Source organism: Scomber scombrus, chromosome 7 (genome assembly GCF_963691925.1).
Source record: "Scomber scombrus chromosome 7, fScoSco1.1, whole genome shotgun sequence".
Taxonomy (NCBI): domain Eukaryota; kingdom Metazoa; phylum Chordata; class Actinopteri; order Scombriformes; family Scombridae; genus Scomber; species Scomber scombrus.
The window spans coordinates 8,986,057-9,007,760 of record NC_084976.1 but is presented as its reverse complement, the minus strand read 5'-3'; the positions used below and the strand labels follow the sequence as shown (position 1 = coordinate 9,007,760).

At 42.1% G+C, this 21,704-nt stretch overlaps 1 protein-coding gene across 1 annotated transcript in view; it reads left to right on the top strand.

Annotated features, from left to right (window-relative positions):
• znf407 (zinc finger protein 407) overlaps nucleotides 1-19,215 on the top strand; it is a 152,077-nt gene extending 132,862 nt beyond the window's left edge. The window contains exon 10 of the mRNA XM_062421727.1: nucleotides 17,581-19,215. Within this exon, the coding sequence (XP_062277711.1) occupies nucleotides 17,581-18,446 (866 nt within the window). The 3' untranslated portion in view covers nucleotides 18,447-19,215. The remainder of the gene's footprint in view (nucleotides 1-17,580) is intronic.
• Nucleotides 19,216-21,704: the final 2,489 nt, after the last annotated feature.

Sequence of the window (21,704 nt, the reverse complement as noted above, 5' to 3'; positions counted from 1 at the left end):
TCTCTCTCTCTCTCTCTCTCTCTCTCTCTCTTTCTCTCTCTCTCTCTCTCTCTCTCTCTCTCTCTCTCTCTCTCTCTCTCTCTCTCTCTCTCTCTCTCTCTCTCTCTCTCTCTCTCTCTCTCTCTCTCTCCCTCTCTCCCTCTCACACGAGGTAAACATATTTTGCAGAAAAGCTGACGGAGAGCTTGTTTTAACAACCTCAAGGTCAGCAAGTCAAAGCCTGCAGTCGTCACGCCAGCCTCGCTGTGTGTCGGGGGCCTCTCTGTATGTGTATATGAGTGTGTGTGTGTGTGTGTGTGTGTGTGACTGTGTGACTGTGTGACTGTGCATGCGCGTATGTGTGTGTTACAACAGAATGGCATCTCCATGGCAGATTTATACCTCGCCGTGCACCTTCAATAATTCAATAACGGTGCTTGTGTCTCCTCCCCAGCTTTCAGTGTCATTATAGAACAGGGCTAAATGCCACCAGGCCTAGTCCATCTCTCCGTCGGTGTCTCTCTACTGCAGAGCCACGGCACACACACAGCGTGCCCAGACGCACACACACACACACACACACACACACAAACACACACACACAAACACACTCTGGTGCTCTCTTCTGCTGCCCCACTTTCTTTCGAGCCCCCACAGCTTAGCAGGCTGTCTCCTGTTGCAAACATTGCTAACAGCCTGCTATATTTGTCATATTAGTAAAACTGTTAATTTTCAGACACAACCTGATTATTTTTGATCCAATTAGACTTCTCCGTTTCTCTTCTACACCGATAATACTCTTGACCGCAATCGTATTCAACCATGATGAGCATCAGAATCAGTCAGTTCCGCTGTCGCCTCACCTCTTTTATGGCCTGTCGATGCCTCCTCCCTGCGGTGTGAGGCTGTTTTAACCCCCCTGACCTGTCTCCTAGCCCTGCTTAGCTGTATTCTGGACATCCGTGACTCCTCTGGTATTACGGAGCTCCTTCAATCTCTCCCATCGATCCAGCTCCCCCTCTGTTGCTATGTGCTTCAACCTCTCTCTGACCCATCCTCTACTGCCTCATAGTCCTGTCTAGTAATGTGCCCTCATGCAGTGCCCTCCCTCGTGCATGTGTGTAGGTGTGTGTGCACGCAGGCGTGTGTGTGTTCGCCGCTGACCTGAGTGATGAGTGGTGACCCTCTGGCTGGCGCCTGGCGTCCTCCTCACTCCTATTGATTAGATCTGAGGTTTCATACAGTAGCCGACTCACGTGACTCTGTCATTTACTGTCTCTCCACTGTCTCCGACCTGTCTTGCACACACACACACACACAAACACACACGTGCGCACACATTCATCCAGTCACTTACGGAGCACGTGTAAGTGATGAGCTTGTTCTCGTCCGCGCTAATGAATGCGAAAGAGGTGAAAGGGCCACATTCCATATTGCATGTATGAACATACACAGGCATCTAGGAAAATGAGTTTAATTAAGAGACAACAGATGCAGCATGCTAACTGCTTGTATCATTTAGCTTATAGCAACAGAATGAGTCAGCAGCTGAGTGAAGTGCGAGCGAGGGATCAGAAAAAAAACGAGGATACAGCTGTCGATGTTAATGTACATCTTATGGTTTGATTTGATTTGATGGAGTGTGATTTGCGAGTCTTTCATTTCTCAACGTGCCAGGTTGTTTCCTGCCCTCACAGCCTTTGGTAAACAGCGTCCTCAGAATACTAGACCTTTGTGTGTGTGTGTGTGCGTCTGTGTGTGTGTGTGCCTCTCCCACTCAGTCTTTGCCACAGTAATGCTCAGGTTAAGTGTAGTTGCAGGCTATTATATACATCATTAGGGTAAGTAAGGCTCAGGCAGCGCGGTAAGAGAAATGGACTCTTTCAGATACTTCATTCCTCACCGGCCATGGCTGAAAAAGGACCTGACGTCACGCACACACACACATACACACACACACACACACACACACACACACACACACAAACACACATGCGCACACACACATATCCACATGCTCGTATGCAGGCACAAACTGCTACACTGACAGAGCAGCTAGCCACTTATCCAGTCAGTCAGTCACAAATCACCCTGTCAATCAGGTGGTTTATAGAGGCTAAAGTCTCCTGATCACTGCTAGTCCGTCTGGCCTGCCACTCTTCTGCTACAGCGGAAATTAAAGCATTCTTAATGGATAGATGTGAGTGTTTTATTGTGTTTTCACATTTTATGATACATGTTAACATCAGCCGCGCCAGATTTAGAGTGTGGTAATTTCTCCTGACCGTATTAATTAGAGTCAAGCTGGCACATTGGGCTAGATATTGAATGAGAGATTAGACATCCACTTTGATAGATAGGATACAGTTTATTTATCTGCTACTGAGGCATTGATAGAAGTTTGAATTTAAACTTTCCCTCTGTGCCAAGAAACAGACATTTCTTTTTTCAGTTTTAGGAGTGATAATCAAAGTACAAATGTTGCCTATTAGCTTTATCTTGTTAGTGTCATACTCCAAAAGCACCTGTCAATCAAATATAAACCTTACCACTTGCATTATTTTTCCAATTAGACTGGAAGAATTCAAAAGACTTCATGCTTTGTTTTAGGCCACAGTCAGGTGAGCAAAATGTCCTCCCTTATCTGTCTTCCAGCTTGTTGTATTTTCTATGCAAAGGGGGACAGTGGCATCTTCTACCCAGAGAACAGACCTCCAGCTGGGTTTAAAGACAGAGGCCGGACTGGGTGGGAGAGCCACAAGAACATGGAGGTGATAGATGAAGGAGGGCATGAAAAAGACTAATTGTTCTCATTACAGAACAAATAAAAATCAATACCTCTCAAAGCAAGTGGGAGGTGGCAGTGGTCTTGAAGGGCACTGTAGTTATTGCATAGGAGTGGATTTTGTTGGAATTACAAGCAGTGGCAAAGGCGCAGTGGAACCGATCACATTTGAATGCTAATTCCGATAAAGGACAGTTAGATTAATAGATGTGGCGATTCAGCACTGGTCCTTCCCCCCATAAAAGCGGTGGGGGTGTTTGAGATTGAAGTTTTAAATGCAATTAAATGAGAAAACACAAGGCAAAAAAGGAGAGATATTTCCCCATTTTTTTCAAATTAAAGCAGGAAATTTCATTACCAGAGGAGCATATTTTACACAGGCAATTACAAGGTTAATACATCTTCAACATCCCCCCTTAAAGTCCTCATATATTTGTTCAGGGATTTTGTTCATGTATTTAGTTTAATTGGCTATGCATAGACCTATGCAAAAGGTCTCTGTTGTACACGCGCATACACACAAACATACGCACACACCACCAAAGCAATAGATTTCTTTTAGGATAGTTCCCCTGAGGTTTAGATTTACCTTAACTAAAATGACTCCAGCCTATGTTGTACCTGTAACTAAACCACTATTTGTATCCCAGCCCAGATTGTAAGGATTGACTCCGAAATCACTATGACAACCAGCCAAACTGTCCCCAAAACAATAATAGCCAAAAGCTTTCACAAGTCAGTCCTCACAAGTATAGCTAAACCAAACTGGATATACACACACTTTTCTTCATAGAGAGATCCTGCAGTATATTGGCAGTAAAATGTGTGTGTGTGTGTGTGTGTGTGTGTGTGTGTGTGTGTGTGTGTGTGTGTGTGTGTGTGTGTGTGTGTGTGTGTGTGTGTGTGTGTGTGTGTGTGTGTGTGTGTGTTAGTGTGTGTGTGTGTGTGTGTGTGTGTGTGTGTGTGTGTGTGTGTGTGTGTGTGTGTGTGTGTGTGTGTGTGTGTGTATTGCTCAGACAGTGTGGCGGTTGGTCTGGTTTCTTTCTGGCACAGATGACAGCATTTTGTGCATGTGTTTCTGAATGTGTGTGTGTGTGTGTGTGTGTGTGTGTGTGTGTGTGTGTGTGTGTGTGTGTGTGTGTGTGTGTGTGTGTGTGTGTGTGTGTGTGTGTGTGTGTGTGTGTGTGTGTGTGTGCATATGTACTGTATGTCTTTGCTTACGTGCAAGTGTGCCGGCTGAGCTGAAGTGCAGCTCTCACTCTCTCACACACATGTCCACTTAAACCTTTGATTTACTGTATATACAGTGCAAGAGCATGGGAACAGCACTGAAATACACACTGTTTATGTGTACATCATAATATGCATCATCTTGATGTTGTGTAAAAAACTTCTTCTTTTTTTTTTCTCCAAAGTTTGCAGACTAGGCAGGCAGCCTAAGAAAATGAAAACATGGTAAAACAGTCAAACAATGATAAAAACAAGACAAAGCTAATGAAAAATTAATTAATATCAAATAAATAAAGCATGTAAGAGTTGTTCCAGGACGTCGTTTTATGAAAAATGTGTTTTAATAAGCGGTTTGAAATACCAAGCTGGTTTGTACTGTAACATGTCGATGCCAATCTCCTCAGACTTTCCTCCCTGTCAGGTTGTTTTCCTCTGATTTAGCTTGTCTTACAGCCGTAGAGACACCACACTGTATGATAGCAATTCAACAGTGAAGCAAATTGGCAGAGCCACAGAGGGCGGATCGACAGCGAGGAGACAAGCTGGGAAGGAGGCGGAGAGCAGAGGAGGCAGTGTGAAAGATAGAGAGAGCGCGAGATGGAGATGATGATGGAGGGAGAGAGAAGCTGTGGTTTATATAATATCTCCAGGATGGTCTTTGGCATGCGTCAGGGGGCTGAGCCATCAATCACTCCATCTGTGTAAAATCACGAGCTGACTCCAATATTGCTAAATATTTATACTGTCACATACACACAGTCGTGCAGATGAAAAGAGCCATTCATTAGGGCCTTCTCAAGCCTGTCAGCCTGGAGATGGAGATTAGAGGAGCAACCTCCCACCGCGCCTGCCTCTCCTCTCACCAAGCTCCTCAGCCCTATATATAGAGCCATCAGGACGATAAATATCTCCAGCATGCCTCTGTTAGGTAAATACCCAGTAAATATGGCAGGGAGGATCGGAGACTAAGCTAAACAGACCTGTGTGTGTGTGTGTGTGTGTGTGTGTGTGTGTGTGTGTGTGTGTGTGTGTGTGTGTGTGTGTGTGTGTGTGTGTGTGTGTGTGTGCGTGTGTGCGTGTGTGTGTGTGTTGTGTGTGTGTGTGTGTGTTGTGTACGAGTGTGAGTCTTCTCAGTGGGGAACAATAGGGACTTGTCATACTGTATTCTGTGTGGATGTATGGATGGTCAGGCTTTGATTTAGTTGGCATCATTGATGTTGTGGTAAATAAAAAGGAGGGTAAACTATTATTTTAGCTTATGATTACAAGCTAAACAAGCAGAAACTAAAATCAGTTATATTTGTATTAATGCACTACTGTCATGTAAGAAATAACTCTTTATATAAATGCATCCTTGCAACTACTTGCTTTAAAGTGTACTCTCAGTTCTATGATATGAGGTTTAATGAAAGAATGCTATTGGTTACGTAATGGGAAGTATAGGGTTCATTGCTTGACCTCTGCTGCTTTGATTGTATCTACTTTAATACTTGTGTTACAGTTTGTCTCAATTGTTTAAGAACATGTTCTGAGCTGCTGCAGTTCATAAAGTGTAAACGGTGCCACGTCAGCTTTTACAACATAACGCAACATGTTATTTGTCCTTCAAGAGTCCATCACTCACTTTAATACATTCAACTTGTGTCAAAAGCGAATGTCTTCATCAACGTAATCTCTCTATCATTGCTTCAAATGTCTAAAGAACTAAAGAAAGTGCATAGAAAGTATGTTTTTGTATTTCTTACCAAATATTATCTTCTGGTATCCATCAAAACTTCAAAAACATCTACATTCACCACTTTCTCTCACCATGAGTGTGCACCTTGTACCCTGGCTCTGTGTGCATCTTACAGTAACGGTAAACATAAAACACAAAGGATGAAAAGCTGATATAGACTTGTATGGTAAAGACAAATGCCTCAGTACAAAATGTTTATGTAAATCAGAAAGTATTTGCATGGTGCAGCCCTCCCTAACACATCTCTGCTGGGATGTTCTCACTGGAAGCATGTAGGCTCTGTTCTCTCTGTCTCTTCCTCTGCGTCCACCTTTTGACCAAACTACCACATTCAATATACTTTTCTCACCTTCACTCTGTGTGAAAGACATTTAATGTCTCCCTGGTCCATATGTAGGAACTGTGGTGCCTATGTATAATTCATTTTCACTCTATGTAGTGTTTTTGAAAAATAGATTTGACATCATGTGATGAATTGCACTAAAATTTGCATTTCAAAATTCAACTATTAGCAGCTCTTTAATCTAACAATATGACATTATGACAGTTTCAAATACTTTACATTTTAGGATTTACATTGAGCGTGATAATCATGTCTGAGAGCAAGAAAGCTCATCAGAGCAGTAGTGTAATCCATTTTTATTACCAAAGCTAATACAATACATCACTGGATTGAATTGATGTGTTATTATACTCTTGAATTTTACATAAAAGCAACAAGCAATGCACAATCTCTAGTAAGAAAGTAAGCTGTGCATTCAAGTGTTTTGATAGATCATTGTGTTGTATTGCCATCTGTGTTGTTCCAGTTGCTCCACAGAGCACTTGTATTTTAAAAGAGAGGCAACCTGGACCATAATTCATCAATATGTTGAAGAACAGCTTTGCTATTTGTTCTCACTGAGCATAAATGTAAACAAAGGTTGAGCTGAAACTGCAGCCAGATGCAAGTACAGTATCTTATTTTCCATTAATCCGCTTTTTAAACAATTTCTATCTCTTGTGAGATAGGTTAAAAGGTCCGCTTAATCAAACACCAGTCTAGATTGGATTGGTATTCAGTCAGTATCTATAAAAAGCATCTTTATCAGTTTGTTTGTTTTTTTCCCATTTATATCAATACAGTGTAACAAAATTAGTGCAAACAAGACTGGACCCTTTGCAATTTTTTAAAAAACTCATTAAATTAAAACAAAAAGAACATTGTCTCCATGGCTGATGGCTGTTGTTCAGCTTGTAGTTTTAGGCCTGGCTTTGATTCCTATTCTAAGCTTCTGTACAGACATCCTTCATAGCATTCTGCTTCTCTGTCCTCTGTCTTTACTCTTTGTTTATTCTTTCCCCCCCCCCTCCCCCCAACCCTCTCCAGGTTTTTTTTTAGAAATTCTGAAGCAGCCATTATGTCACGATTATTCGTTTCATCCGCCTTGACGGACCTCAGATCACTACGAGGGCCAGGCCTTGGCAACAAAAAGACATCAGCAACATCATCTTCACACTGTAATTACAAGAATGGGGGGGGGAATTTCATTTTGATTAGCGAAAAAGCTTTTATTCTCAAACTCACATCCATAATTAATCATTAAATCATGGGAGAGTGAGTGAGAGGGATAGATAGGGGTGGCACAGTGAAAGGAGGATGGAGGGATGGATGGAGGGAGGGAGGGGTGAACGTCGCAATGGAGAGAAAGTGAAAGGGATGTAATTATCTGCAGAAGTTCGACATCCCCAGTAAATCCAAGGAGCCGTCTGACATGGCTAATTAAAGAAGCAATCAAAGGTCCACCTCCAGAGATTTTGAGAGAAAGACGAGAGAGAGGAAGAAGGAAACAGGCCGCAGAGATAGAAAGAAGGCCTAATGGGGAGAGTGAGAGAAGGGAAAGGGGGGGAGGATATGGGAAAGAAGAGTGTTGTGATCTTTGTTATTGTTTCATGTCAACCTTCCCTCTCTCCTATTCTTGGATGAGGCGCTTTCACGCTTTCTCTTTTCTTTCCCACTCACATCTGGCCATCACACCGTGATCGTTTCTGACCTTAATCTGCACAGAGCAAATAGCTATGATTTACAGCATCAGGGAAATAAGCAGCACTCCTAACAAAAAAGTAATACATTAGTCATATCTGGTTAGTCATTTTAAGGATGAAACGAAGCAGCTTCTAATCCGTTTCTAGGACACAATATTGGTGATGTAACCTGTGGTCGTCAGGTGTTTTCAGGCCTTTCAGCGCCAGACGCCCGCTCGCTGGCAAGCCCTGCTGAGGTTGATCAGGCCTCACTTTGTGCGATTGTGGCAACCTCCCACACGTTCTTTCCTTTTATCCATCGCCAAATGGATGAATTGTCAGCAGCTCGTGCGTGTTGATGTAGATGACACTGTTCTCACTCAGCCCTTGTGATGCAAAGCGTTGCTTCATCTTGCAGATGGGACTTCCCAGCTCAATCCATGCTTCCTCCACCAACAATACTGGCTAACCTGGACAACCTCATATATGGCCTCCGCCTACCATTCAGTCCTCACAGGAAGCTGTTAGCTCCTGCATGATGATAGTCTGACATATAAAGACAGTTGTGACTATTTGCTGAGGGATCCTGAGTTGCCTCCTAAGTCTTACTCATCACTCCCTGAAAACTGAATCTTCTCCTCATTTTTGTTATATTCTACTTTCATCTCTTTAGAAAAATCTACAAAGTAGAGTAGTAAGTTGTTTGTGTTATGAAACTTTCTATCATTTTCTTCTGAATCAGTTTGATACCATATATCATGTTGAATATTTTTAAAACGAGTCAACTCAAAATAAAACGGCACAATAACAAAGTTAATCACCAGAACAGACAGAAAGTTATTCAGTGGTGAAAGGATGAAGATGTAATTGAGATGTTTTTCCCCATTATTTTTTTTTCCACCTTCACCTCCATCTTCTGTTGAATATATCTCTCTGTCTCTCTCTGTCTCAGACCTGGGGGACATGAGGGGGATAAAGTTAGTGTGGACTAGATTATACTTGCACTGGGTCATCCTCTGTCAGCAAAAAAAGAGCTGAGAGCAGGACACTGACCTGTGCTCCCTATGACCACTGTTACGGTGTGTGTGTAAGTGTGTGTGTGTGTGTGTGTGTGTGTGTGTGTGTGTGTGTGTGTGTGCGTGTGTGTGTGTGCGTGTGCGTGTGCGTGTGTCTGTCTGTGTCTGTGCACTTTCCACCTTATGAGTCCTTTCCACCTCAATCGGAGGGCTTCTATATTTCATCGTCCAGTGATTTTGGTATTTTGGCTCTGAGTGGCCATTGCTTTCTTAAATATTCTCATGTTTTTATGTCTTGTCTTCTGTATTAAACATAATAATATGACAATGATATGTTTCCTGTGTGATGACCAGGAGTTATTTGAGTGAAATAGATAAATGTGGTTTTATGGTATATCCATGTTCCTCAACCTGTCTTGTTAACTTTGACTTCAGGTAATGGTTTCTTGTTTGTGAGAAAGAAAAAGTAGACAGTTTTGTTACAAACACAACTCGCCTTGAAGCTGCAGTGTGATCTTGTAAAGTATGTTGGGACCACCTTCAGTAACATATTTTCTCCTTGTATGGTTACTGAATAGAGATAAAAGATATTAGCACAATAATAAAGACCTTGTGCTTTGACTATGTGAGGCAGACCAAATCCATCTTTTATGTATTCTGTTAACATAACTACAATATATGGCTGTTCTGCCAGATAGTCATCTGAACAAGTGCAATTCACCACTTAACACAATGCAAACAGTTTCCTGGATCCAAGTCCAGGTTACACTTTTAGTTTCATTGCAACCTGATGCAACAGATTAAATACTTCTAAAGCAACATTCTGAGATTTTTGGCTTGGCTTGCACTCCTATCAGATCTTTGTTATTTATGCTCATGAATGAGGTTTTAATCTGGACATTGCAAACAACATAATTCACCCTCTTAGCTTCCACTACACATGGTACCAGAGTCAAGAAACATGGATGAAATCAACTTGTAGGTGTTTCTCAGACCTACATGTTTTCCTGCCAGGCCCCACTCCCCCCTTTTTGTGGGAGACTCTAAATAAAGAGACTATAAACTTGAGAAAACACTCCTCTTTTCACAGGAACCAGGAAACACTATAAAAATAAAAAAAAAAAACACTTCACAGCCAAAAACATAAAACACATAACTTCCTGTGTGTCAGAGGATTTATGCTATGAAAGACCTTTTTAATAGTCTTTATGAACCTGCTGTAGACTAAACATTGTGTTACATCATTTGGTAATAGAAATGAACAGCACAGGCATTAATTTTTTTGACAGAATGATTTTGTGAGATTTTCACTTCTTTCTTTGGCTGACTGATGTATTAATATTGGCCTTTAAAGCCACTGTATCGGTGTTATAGCCCAGAAGGCCCTCTGTCAGTCTGTGCCCTCATTCTCTTCTGTTTATTCGTCCTTGGGGTGTGTTCAGTGCGTCTCCATCTCTCTCTCTGCCCTGTCCACCCGGTGTCAATCTGGCTGCTGTATAATTGGTTGTTTTTTGGTCGGCCGGCCTGTCTTCCCTGGCGTTGATTCATGGCGTTTGTAAAGGTGACAGTAGCGGCTGTCCCTACCAGACAAAGTAGAGCCATCACTAGCCGGACCTCAGCTGACCTGCTAGTTTGAGTGCACACACACACGCCCGCCCGCCCATACACAAACACGCAAAGGAAGCAGATGCAGCTTTGCCTGAGGCCTCACAGGGGAGGAGAGAGAGGCAGGTAAGGTCATCATGTACACAGCTCGCCCAAAGAAGATCCTGAAATACACACACTCAAATAAAAGTCAATAAACACATACAGCATGTAGCACACAGATGAATTCAGCACAATTTGTATAAACCTAAATACTGTGTCCACACAAACACCAGTCTACTAATACATACAGTTAATATACAGTATACATCAGTTTTTTTTATTTGTAAAGAAATTAACTTTTGAACATAAACTATACATTGACATATTTTATACTACTAAAAATATCCTATTTTGCAGCAGCATGTAAAAAAAGTTTAATTGATAAAATATCGCAACACAAACACATTCATTTTTTTTATTTGGTGTTTATTTTTATAAATATATTGCATAAAAAATACCACAAACCTTTAAAACTGTACCTTTATGGCCAAAATACACTTAACAAGAAAATGAAGACCAAAACTGCATATAACATATACAATAATAACCGTAAAACTAAACACATTAACAGCTAACCCTAACACTAACACCATGTGTATTACTTAAAAAAATACATACTCTATAAAATGCATGTTCATTGAAATAAACAGAAATACAAATGCTTAATAATACACACACAAACACTACACACTCTTGTACGTAGGCCTTCCCCGGTGACCTGGATACACCCAGAACTGACACTTTATCTACTTAGCAGTGTCACCTTCAAAAGCCTACACCAGTGACACACACACACACACACACACACATCCCCACCTCGTCTGTAAAAATTCCCCCACAAATAACAGCCATATGTGTGTCAGGTTTAGGAGTCTCCATCATGCTCTTTTTAAGGCACTGGCTTCATATCTATAATTGAAGGTAATCGGCTGGTAAAAGGATTGTAAAGGGTTTTGTGCTGTGGCTAAGAATTGATTATAAGCTCTGGCTTTTTCATGGTCCTGCCATTGACCTTGTAATTGATATGGCGAGCATGTTTTTTTGTCCTCTCTTGTGTTATGGCTTGATACAGTATAATTGACTTTGCTTTCCTTTGTGTCTATTCAGGTTGATTTCTTTGTCGTTCAGTGTGTGTGTGTGTGAGGGTTAAATTTAGGTTCAGGGATTAAAGAATGAATAGAACTGGTATAACAAGACCAGCATGTGTGTGTGAGAGAGTGTGTGTGCTGGCCTGATTACATGTGCATGTGCAAGTAAGCTTACATTTGCAGCAAGCTGACCTGTGTTACAGCGAGTGTAATTGATTGTGTATGTCCTGGTGTCTCAGTGTTAAGGTTAATTTCTCTAACTGCTGGTAAGTGCTGTCTGACCGCTCCCCTGGCGGCCTCTCCGAGCTGAAGTAATGCCACTTAGAAGCCCCGGGCCTCCGCCACTGGCCAGCTCATTGATCCACTGATCAATAATTGCATCTGCACCGTACACTGAGCAAAGAGGCTCCGTGTACCTAGCACACTGACTGCTGTGAGGCACGGAGTCACACTGTACAAATGGTTAGCGGACTATAATCCAGGGATCACCTAATAGTTCTTAAAGGAGTTCCAGAGAAGTCCTCATCAAAATCAGGTTTAGTTTAATTTCACTATCATTTCATCCATTAGAGGTTATCTAGCATCACACAGTTCTTATGATAGGGTTCACTGTCATCACCCAGTGCAGTTGTATTCTGTCAAATTCTGTCAGAATTGACAGAAAAAGATTACACAAAGTAAAGTACAAAGAGAATAAGTGAATGCAGATTATTATAACTGTTTTTATTGAACTGTTTATTTCATCTTTCTTCACATAATAAATATTAGATATTGGTGACACACATTTCTTGGCCAGTTTGACATTATTTGTACAACTGCCACAATGTGATTTTGAAAATCAGTTGTTAGAGCAAATTGCTGCTCTCCTGTATAAAGAAAAAAATCTATGCTTCTACCAAGTTTGACATCTGATTTATGGCAAAAAGTAGAATGGAGCTAAAAGAGGCACCCTGGTGGTGGAGTGGTATACGATGCAGGCCATGATCTTTCCTGCTTGCCTCAGCATCCTGGAGGATTTCAGGTCCTGGGGTGACGGCAGATTGCAGCTGATCACCTCTTCAGGCACAGATTCGCTGTAGTCTGCCCTTGTCCTTAGCAGTTGCAGCTGCGTACCAGATGGTGATGGAGGAGGTGAAGATGGACTCAATGATGGCGGGGTAGAAGTGCACCATCATTGCTTATGGCAGGTTGATGGGGCGGCGCGGGCTGTGTTCCTCTTGAAATCCACAACCATCTCCACTGTCCTTAGAGAGTTGAGCTCCGAGTTGTATTGTATTGTATTGTAGGCGGTCTCATCCCCATCAGAGATGAGCCCAGTGAGGGTGGTGTCATACAAACTTCAGGAGTTTGATGGACTGATGCTTGGAAGTGCAGCTGTTGGTGTGAAACTGGGAGAAGTGAAACTTCCTGTCAGACAGGAAGTTGGTAATCCACCTGCAGGTAGAGTCGGGCACATGCACCTGGGAGATCTTGTCCTACTGCAGATACCGGGATGATATATAAGTAAAATCCATAAACAGCATCTTGGCATAAGTTCCTGCAGAGTCCAGGTGCTGGAGGATTAAGTGCCATGTGTACAGCATTGTCCACAGACTTGTTGGTTCTGTAGGCGAACTGCAAGGAATCCAGGGTTGGGTCAGTGATGGATTTGAGGTGGGACAGTACAAGGTGCTCAAAAGGCTTCATTACCAAGGTGGCAACGGGTCTGTAATTGTTTAGTTTTGTGGTCCTTGTTGTTTGGGGATGAGGATGATGGTGGAGGTCTTGAGGCAATCTGGTATGTGGCATGTCTCCAGTGGGGTATTTTATAAATGTCTGTGAACATGCAAGACAGCTGACCTGCACACTGCTTCAGGGTGGAGGGAGAGACAGAGTGTGGTCCAGATGCTTTGTGGGGGTTCTGTCAGCCTGTTAACATCCCTTTCCAGGATAGAGAAAGTCGTCATTATGGTAGAGGAAGTGGAGGAGGAGCAGGGGAAGGAGAAGGAGGAGGGCCCTTCAGAGGTAGTCGGGTGTGGAGAAGCCCAGGTCTGGAGCTTGTTGGATGGTGTCAGTACTGTCCCATTGTCTTTCAAATCAAGAATAGAACTCATTCAGGTCGTTTGTCAGGTGCACGTAATCGGTAAAGTTGGTGGCTTTCAGTTTGTAGTAGATCTATTTGAGACTCTGAGTTGTTTTCAGAGAACTGCTGTTCAGAGTACAGTACAGTACTTTAAACCAGTCTGTGTCCCTACTTAAATACTTCTTCCTGGTCCAACCTTATTATAGGAATACACTCCTGCCTCAAAAAAGGGAAAAAAAAGACAATGCAGCTACAAACTATTGACTTTTTTCTTTTTTTGTTTACAAAATAGACGATAGATATCTCTGGTGCTTCCAATCATCTCACTCTTTTTTCTTTCCCTCTGATGTCTTCCATAATCCTTACAGTTCACATTCTCACATACACTTGTATAGGGAAATAAGATGAGAGTATGAGATAACAAAGATGTACACTGTACTCTGTTATAAAACTAATTAGTATACAATTCATATAAAAAGTTTGTTTTTTTTAAATCATTTAATATCATCCCTCCACTAGTCTATTATTAGTGACTGATTCAATTTTACAGGAAGACTTTCTTTCAGACGTTTGTGTCATCTGGAAATCAAAATGACATCACCACCCATCTCCACATCCTTTTCTTCCCCCTGTTGTTTTATTCCTCTCAGGGAGCCTCCATCTTGTTTGAGATCACAGCCAATAAAGCAGCCTGCTTCTCTCTCTCTATCATCCTCTCTCCTTCTTCCTGTTAAAGGAATCAGTCAGTCAGAACACTCAAAACACATATTAAACAGGCATCAGCCTCTCGCCGGGGCCAAATCACGCTGTTCAAATGTTGTTCTTCCACCGGGAGCGCAGGACAACTGAAGAGATGGGATCTGCAACATTAACTTGATTCACGGCTGCAGCGACTGAGTGACACTCCATAAACCTCAGCGGGCCGCCGCTGGGACCCGCCGACAGCACCCCATGGCTAATGTGACACACACTAGCAACGCATAGCCTTACCATCCCCACAAGCACAACACGCACTCACATAAGTAGGCTTGCGAGCACATACTGGGACTTGCATATACATACAAATACTTTACATATAGGAGCACTTATTGCACAGATACACACCACCAGAGCCTAACCTTAACATTATACCTACATACTGGCATATTCATACATATAATATGTAAACTGACAGATTCACACACAGACATACATGGATTAACACATATTTAAACAGGCAAAACTGAGCTTTACTGAGCCGAGTGAGGGTTTGACACATAAATATTCCCTCTCTCTTAAGAACACACACACACTCACACACATAAACAGGTTTTATGGTAATGCGGCAGAAACTGCACAGCCATTGAGTTATTGTCCTCTCCTCCGACCTCTCAGCTTGCAGCGTTCTGGCGTAGGCAGTTAGCATTGGCCCTGTAGCTTTGTGAAAATAGGTAACCTATGCTGCTCAAAATGCCAACTTCCTCTGGCTGTCTTCGACAATGCTGACTCCCTCCATACACTAACTACTGTGCTTGTCACTTGAGATACAAATAGACTGAGCTGATATATACTACGCAGACTCGTTGCCTGTGGACTGCGGCGTCACAATGAATTCTTTGCTAATTTGCCTTTAAACAAATGCACATTGTGTTATCTTACACTACGTATGATTAGAGATACAATAGATATACAGTATCAGGGGAGTAGAGAGAAAACACAGGCCAGTAGAATGAGCTGTATGCTGTGTTGGTTGTATTTCACATGCAAAAATCAAAAGGCATAAAGAAGTATAATTGGCCACATGTATTAAAACCATGATACAAAATGTTCTGTTATCATTCCAAACAATTCTTAACAGAAAGCTCCCTCTAAACAGGACCCTGGTCTGGGTTCTGTGTTCTCACTCATGCTGAAAGGAACACAGTTTCAGAGTTTTTAGAAAGCATTTTAAACCATCCAGGTATGAAAACAGACTGAGAAAAATCCTCTGAGTGATGAGTGAGGATAACAGCTGTGGACTCAGTTAATCACTCCGTCCGTCCACTACAATCTTACTTAACTGTCCTGCTGTCTGTTTTTTTCTCTGTGACATGCATATTTGTTCATTCTCTGTCATTAATTACGTCCGTTATGACTAAGCAGCACCAAAAACATTGTTACGTTTTCTCCCTTTCTGCATGAATCAAACACGTCTTTGTAAAAAGAGATCTCGAAACAGCTTGCTTTTTGTCCAGTGTTCTTTCTTTTTTAACTGTTGCCCAAAATAAACCTGGCAGGTGTAGACAGGTGTGGGTGTATGTGTGTGTTTGTGTCATAACCATCCGGCATTAGAGCTGCAACAAGTTTTCATCTTCTCACTTTTAAAATGATGCCAGTTTCTAATGATCTATCATACTGACGAGTGAACACGGGCAATGGACAGATTTATAAGTAGATGTAGGGTGAATGATTGATCAAGGAAAATAAAATAAAAGTACTTCTTCAAAGTCTTGAACTGACAAGAATGCATCAGTTGATGCATTGCCAGAAAAAGCCAAAACACACTGCATTTTTTTAGTTAATTAAGTACCTTTAATGCTTTAAAACTGTGTTCTGAGCTGAAGCTGGGAGATGTGGTGTGTTTCTTTAAACCAGCATCTAAAACTTCTATTTATCCAGGTCCCACCCTTAAAATATGTAATATTATATGTAAATATGAGTTCATTGTTTCCCCCAGCCACTCATGGACAGGCTCATAAAAATGTAGCAGTAGTCCATTTTGAGAGTCTATCTATGCACAATTAAGCTTGCTCTCACCAAAGGACGACTGTTCACTGTCTATTTGTCCTGTAAGAGTCAAAGTTAAAGCTAACACATGTCTGTACCTGTTTACACTGAGGACAGGGCACAGCTGGGTCAGAGACCGTTTGCAGCACAACTCTGACTTTCTGATCACATTGTCAACCTTGCGAGTGCAGGACATTAAATGTCAGTGGGAGATAGGAATATCAATGATTGATGAGTTTGTTCCTGGGAGATCTGTGTGATTTCATTGCTACCCTTGGGGGCAAACCTTGTACTACCAAAATGTCAACTTTTCAGGAACCCAAGCTTTTAAAAAAAAAAAATGTGTTTTTTTTGTTGTTTTTTTCCCAAAAAGTTTGAATTTTGAAGAGAGTTTTCTGAATTTTAAGGGGTTTCAAAGCTTTTAAGTGTTGTCGAATGTGCAAACTTTCAAGTGCAAAGTTTCAGGTTAAACTAAAACATTGCAAATGAGGGTCAATATATACAGTGATATGTGTGTTTTCAGTATTTGTACAATAAGTTCAGAGGCTCAGGTGTGAACAGAGTCTGCTCTTCACTGTCTCAAATTCCCATTTTTCTGCATAGATTAGCCTACAAGTGTCTGAGCCAGGCGCTGTTTAAACAATGGCATTTCTAACACTGTTCCTGTCACCTTGGAGACGCCATGGCAACCTGTGATCTGAGAGGGCGCACTGTGGCTCAATTAGCACCAGCCGTATCTCACCACACTCTTCCGCCAGTCTAATATCTCCATATTCTGTCTCCTTTCATGCACTAAGTGACACAAATATGTGAAGTGTTATGTCACCTTTTATTTTAACTTAGTTTTCCTTATAGCTTTTTCTCACAGTGATGGATGCACAAACATAGAAAGTTCAACAATTGTAGTTATCAAGAACATTACGCAGCCATGTGTGGTATGGACAGTAATTGCAATGTGTATTTTAGTGCTTTTGGATGTGATCCTGGCCATCTTGCCCCTAAATAGCTTTCTCTTTATAATATGTTTTTGGACAAAAAGGGAAAAAAATCCCTTCTGTCTTTCATTTTAGTTATCATGATCTTTTCTCCTTCATTGTTATAATACATACAGTGACCACAGAAAGAGTGTCTGGCACTAAAGGTATGCAGAAAGCTCAGTTTTGGTTCAATTTAATCAGTGTAGGAATTGAGGCTTGTTTCTATTTCACTGAATTGCTTGTAATAAAAGTATCAGCATCGTACCAAAAATGAAATCTAATGTGAATTGTGTTCTTTTGTTATTACAGGTATTGTGTCCAAGTCTTTCGAGTGTCGTCTGAAGGGTCAGGGGGCTACTTTTGTGGAGTCAGAGTCTGTGGAATCCCCTGTGCGCAGGAAGAGTTCTTCAGATGCATCTGGCCATGATGAATCAGTCCAGCAGGTCATCATCATCCAGGGCTACGGCGATGAAGAGGTGACCATTGACCAGGCCCTGGAGGAATCGGCCGCTGCCACCCTGCAGACGCTGGCCATGGCCGGCCAGGTGGCAGAGGTGCTCCACATCACTGAAGATGGACAAGTCATAGCCTCAGGCAGGGAAGTGGCATCTGCAGGGGCCCACCTGGCCGGAGGCAGCACCCAGTACGTGGTGCTGGAGTCAGGGGAAGCCAGGGAAGAGCTGCGGGCTGTGGCTAGAGGAGGGGTAGCGATTGGGGCAGCAGGACAAAGTCACATTGTGTCGGAGTCGTCCACGGCTCTGGACGCTCTGCTCAGTGCTGTCAGTGAAATGGGCCATCAGGAGGAAATGCATGGAGAGGCGGCCGTTGTTCATGAGGTCTTGACCCCAGAGATGGCTGAGGCTGTGCAGCCTGAGGTGAAACAAGAGCGGGAGGAGCTGCAGGTCATCCAGGAGGCCAATCAGGAGGAGATGCAGGAAGTGCTGCAGCTGGCAGCGTCTCAGATGATGAAGGAAGGTTTAACTCAGGTCATCGTCAATGACGAGGGCACTCACTACATTGTGACGGAGCTGGACAACTGCACCTTACAGGTGGAGGGAAGCGTGTATGGAGAGGCCGGGGCAGGTGAGGAAGTGCAGCAGACAGAGCAGCAGGCTGGAGAAGAGATGGTGGTCTACCTGGACGGAGCGCCTCATAATATAGTCCTGGAAGGGTAGAGGAGGGAGTAATGAAGTGAAAGAGGTACATTTGTCATTTTATTTCTGATTTTCCCAGAAGAAAGAATGTTTGCCAGGAAATCTATTTCTGGGAGTCTCCCTCTTCCCTTATCCCGTTTCATTTTACAGTTTGAATTATTTTTTTCTCATCATTTCTGGTTTGTGTGTTTTTTTCCTCTCTTGGGCTATGCTGAACTCAGGTTAGACATGATTCGTTTAGTGGGACGGCGAAGGAAAGAGGTTTTGGTGCTAAGTGAGTTAATTTGCAATCCTCACAACCACCAAGACTACATTAACCACTTGATTAATACCATGCAACTTTAGAAAATGAATATATTTCCTCCTGAAATATTTTTTTAAATGCATTTAATATGATGAGTTTAATGGCTCACCAAAAAGGAAAATATGTATTCAGTGGTTTTCATGCAAGTGTGTTTTGTTTGCCTCATAAAATCTTTGTTTGATATTACTTTGAGTTTGTTTTTTGATGTTAGAAGTTTGCTCATGTGTCCTGTGACACAAAGGTTTATTATTTTCTCTCTGTTCTAATGACATTTCTCCTTCCATCCTTTGTAGTAATTAGTATATTATTAGTTACAAAACAGTGGTTTGAAACATTTAAAAACAGATCTTATAGATATGTTTATGTGTAACAGTAAAAGGAAGTGATAAGGATACATTTCAGTTCTGGGACAACCCTTCATTTATTTGTAAGTTCTTGGAAAACCTCTAAAATCCATTAATGCATTTTCATTTCTGACAATAAAGATTGAGCCTAATTTTTAACAACTGTGTCCAGATTTTATGATTTTTCTTCCAACACCTCACGATCGCATTATTTGCCATTTATTTCACACACACAAACATTTCAGCATTAATACAGTGATTAGATTAACTGTACGGCGCCGTCATACAAGCAACACGCACATACATGCATCGACTGATAGCTCCCATCATGCTTTCTGATCACTGACACAGTCATTATCATCACCATTATCATTATCGTCATCATGATCACCATCATCCTAATCATCATCCTCTCTTCTCCCCCCCCATCAGGCCCATTCTGTTCATTGCGAACAACACACTCATCCTTTTTTTTTTCCCCAGCAGTATTCAGCACTGGAGGGAGAATCAATATTCATTTAGGCCCCTACACAGGCCTGGTTTCTGATGGAGTGAGTGGGAGAGCACTATGACGGCTGCAAACACAATGGCCAACCGCTGAAAGTAGACAGAGAAAGTACTCATACACTGCGAGGGCATCAAAAGATCATCCCTTTAACACACACACACACACACACACACACAGTGCGAGAAGGTGGGCTGAGAGAGAAAGTGGCGGAGGAGTGGGCAGGAAAAAATGAGAGGATTACAGATGGATGTTGAGAGAGGTGAGGCCAGAGAGAAGTGAAAGAGCAGTGAAATCCACAACCACACAGAGAGAAGGGAGCCTGTAATTTCACATAACACCTGTCAGCCTTTCAGCCTGTCTTTGTCTCCTGTTCCCAGCATCATGTTGCATTTATAAACTCAGTTTTTCAGCAAAGATACACACATTTAACAGAGGTCACATTCTCTGCATGAGCATCCATGCGTGCCTGTAAGCAGGAGCTAAAGTTTGTTAGCACCCACTGAGCAGGGACGCTTGAAAACATTTTGAGTTGGGGGGGCGCTGAAGGTCAGTGGCATACATACAGTGTATAGTACAATGTCATACTATATGCTGTACTTGTACCCCATTGAACTAAACAGACAGGTTCATTTATATCTAATGATTATAGCCAAGGGGCTTCACACAGGGCAGAAAGCCAAATTGCACAATGCACACCAAAAGACATACCTGTGATATATATAAAATAAATCATATGTATCAAAATCTGCATTAACAATACACTCATCAGTTCAATAACTAACTCTAATACTGCTGAATTAACAGGCGATGGTAAATATTTTGAAGAGAAGGTATAGAAAAATGGCCAATTTAAACTGCTTGGTAAACCTTGTAAACATCAGAGCAACCACAGAAATGACACATGGGAGAGGAGTGACATAAGGAGAGAGGGAGAGGAAGAGAGAGCAGATGGAGAGCCAGACTACAACAACCCGGTTCAACGCAAGTGACGGATACAGCAAACGCTGACACTGGCAAAACCAGGTTAAACCACTAAACCAGGTTAGTCATTAAAGACTTATAATAATGACTGTATAGCCCTACTCTGCAAACCCTTGTGCTTTTTTTCAAGATCATGTCACAAACCACAACCAGAGAGTCTAAATATTATACAGGCATACTGTATGGTGGCAGGAGTAAATAACAAGGACATACAGTGTAGTAGATGCGAAAGACATGAGTGTGGTATTCCAAAGGTGGACTATTAATATCATCCAAAATATCTCTGTGGACATGTAGTAATGCCATTAGTTCATCTCTTCTGAGTGGCAGTATTACAGAGCCAAGTTTCAGACGACAAAGTGAGGAGAAACATCTCTCGGAGGAAGCGGTGGACACCAGTAAACACAGACACAGCTGGAGCAGCTTTTCCACCTCCTTGAAGTCATCTATAAACATATATAAACATATAAACTTGAAGTGTTTCTTGTTTGGTGAGTTCCAGCATCCTCAGTTGCAGGTGTAGAGACGCTCTGTCCATGAGTATTTGCACTCTGTTCGGCAATCGTCATCCCGGCTTGATCGAACCTCAGCTCAATTTTCTGATCTCAGTAGATCAAGTGCCTGATAAAAGTCACATCACACATCAGTGATTCACCCTTTTCTGACACAACATCCTCCACTGTTGTGCTGCAAAACAGGACAGCATCCTGTTTATTCTGCTAGAGTCCAGCGCCAACTTTAGATAATTTGCTGATGCACATACCTTTGTTTTGTCATCCACAGCTCTCTTTTCTTTTAGTGTAAAGACTGCCTCGCAAACCGAGAAGCCCAAAGACAGTTATACCCTTCATAGTTATCTTGTGATGCCCTGCTATTTTTGCCCGTATCTCACTATGAACACCTGAAATCTTGCTGGAGTGTACATAGTGTCTCCAAATGTGAGCTATAGGCATGGCATATCCTTGATCTTGCTTTTGTCCTCACACACCACCTTGTTGGACACAACCCAAGAATGTTACACATGATATCTTCATCACCAAAAATGACTGGTACAAGTTTTTGTGCTTCGCTGACTCTGATGATTGTGGCAATGCTCTGCACAAAGATGAGTACGTCCACTACAAAGAGCATATCCCGCACTA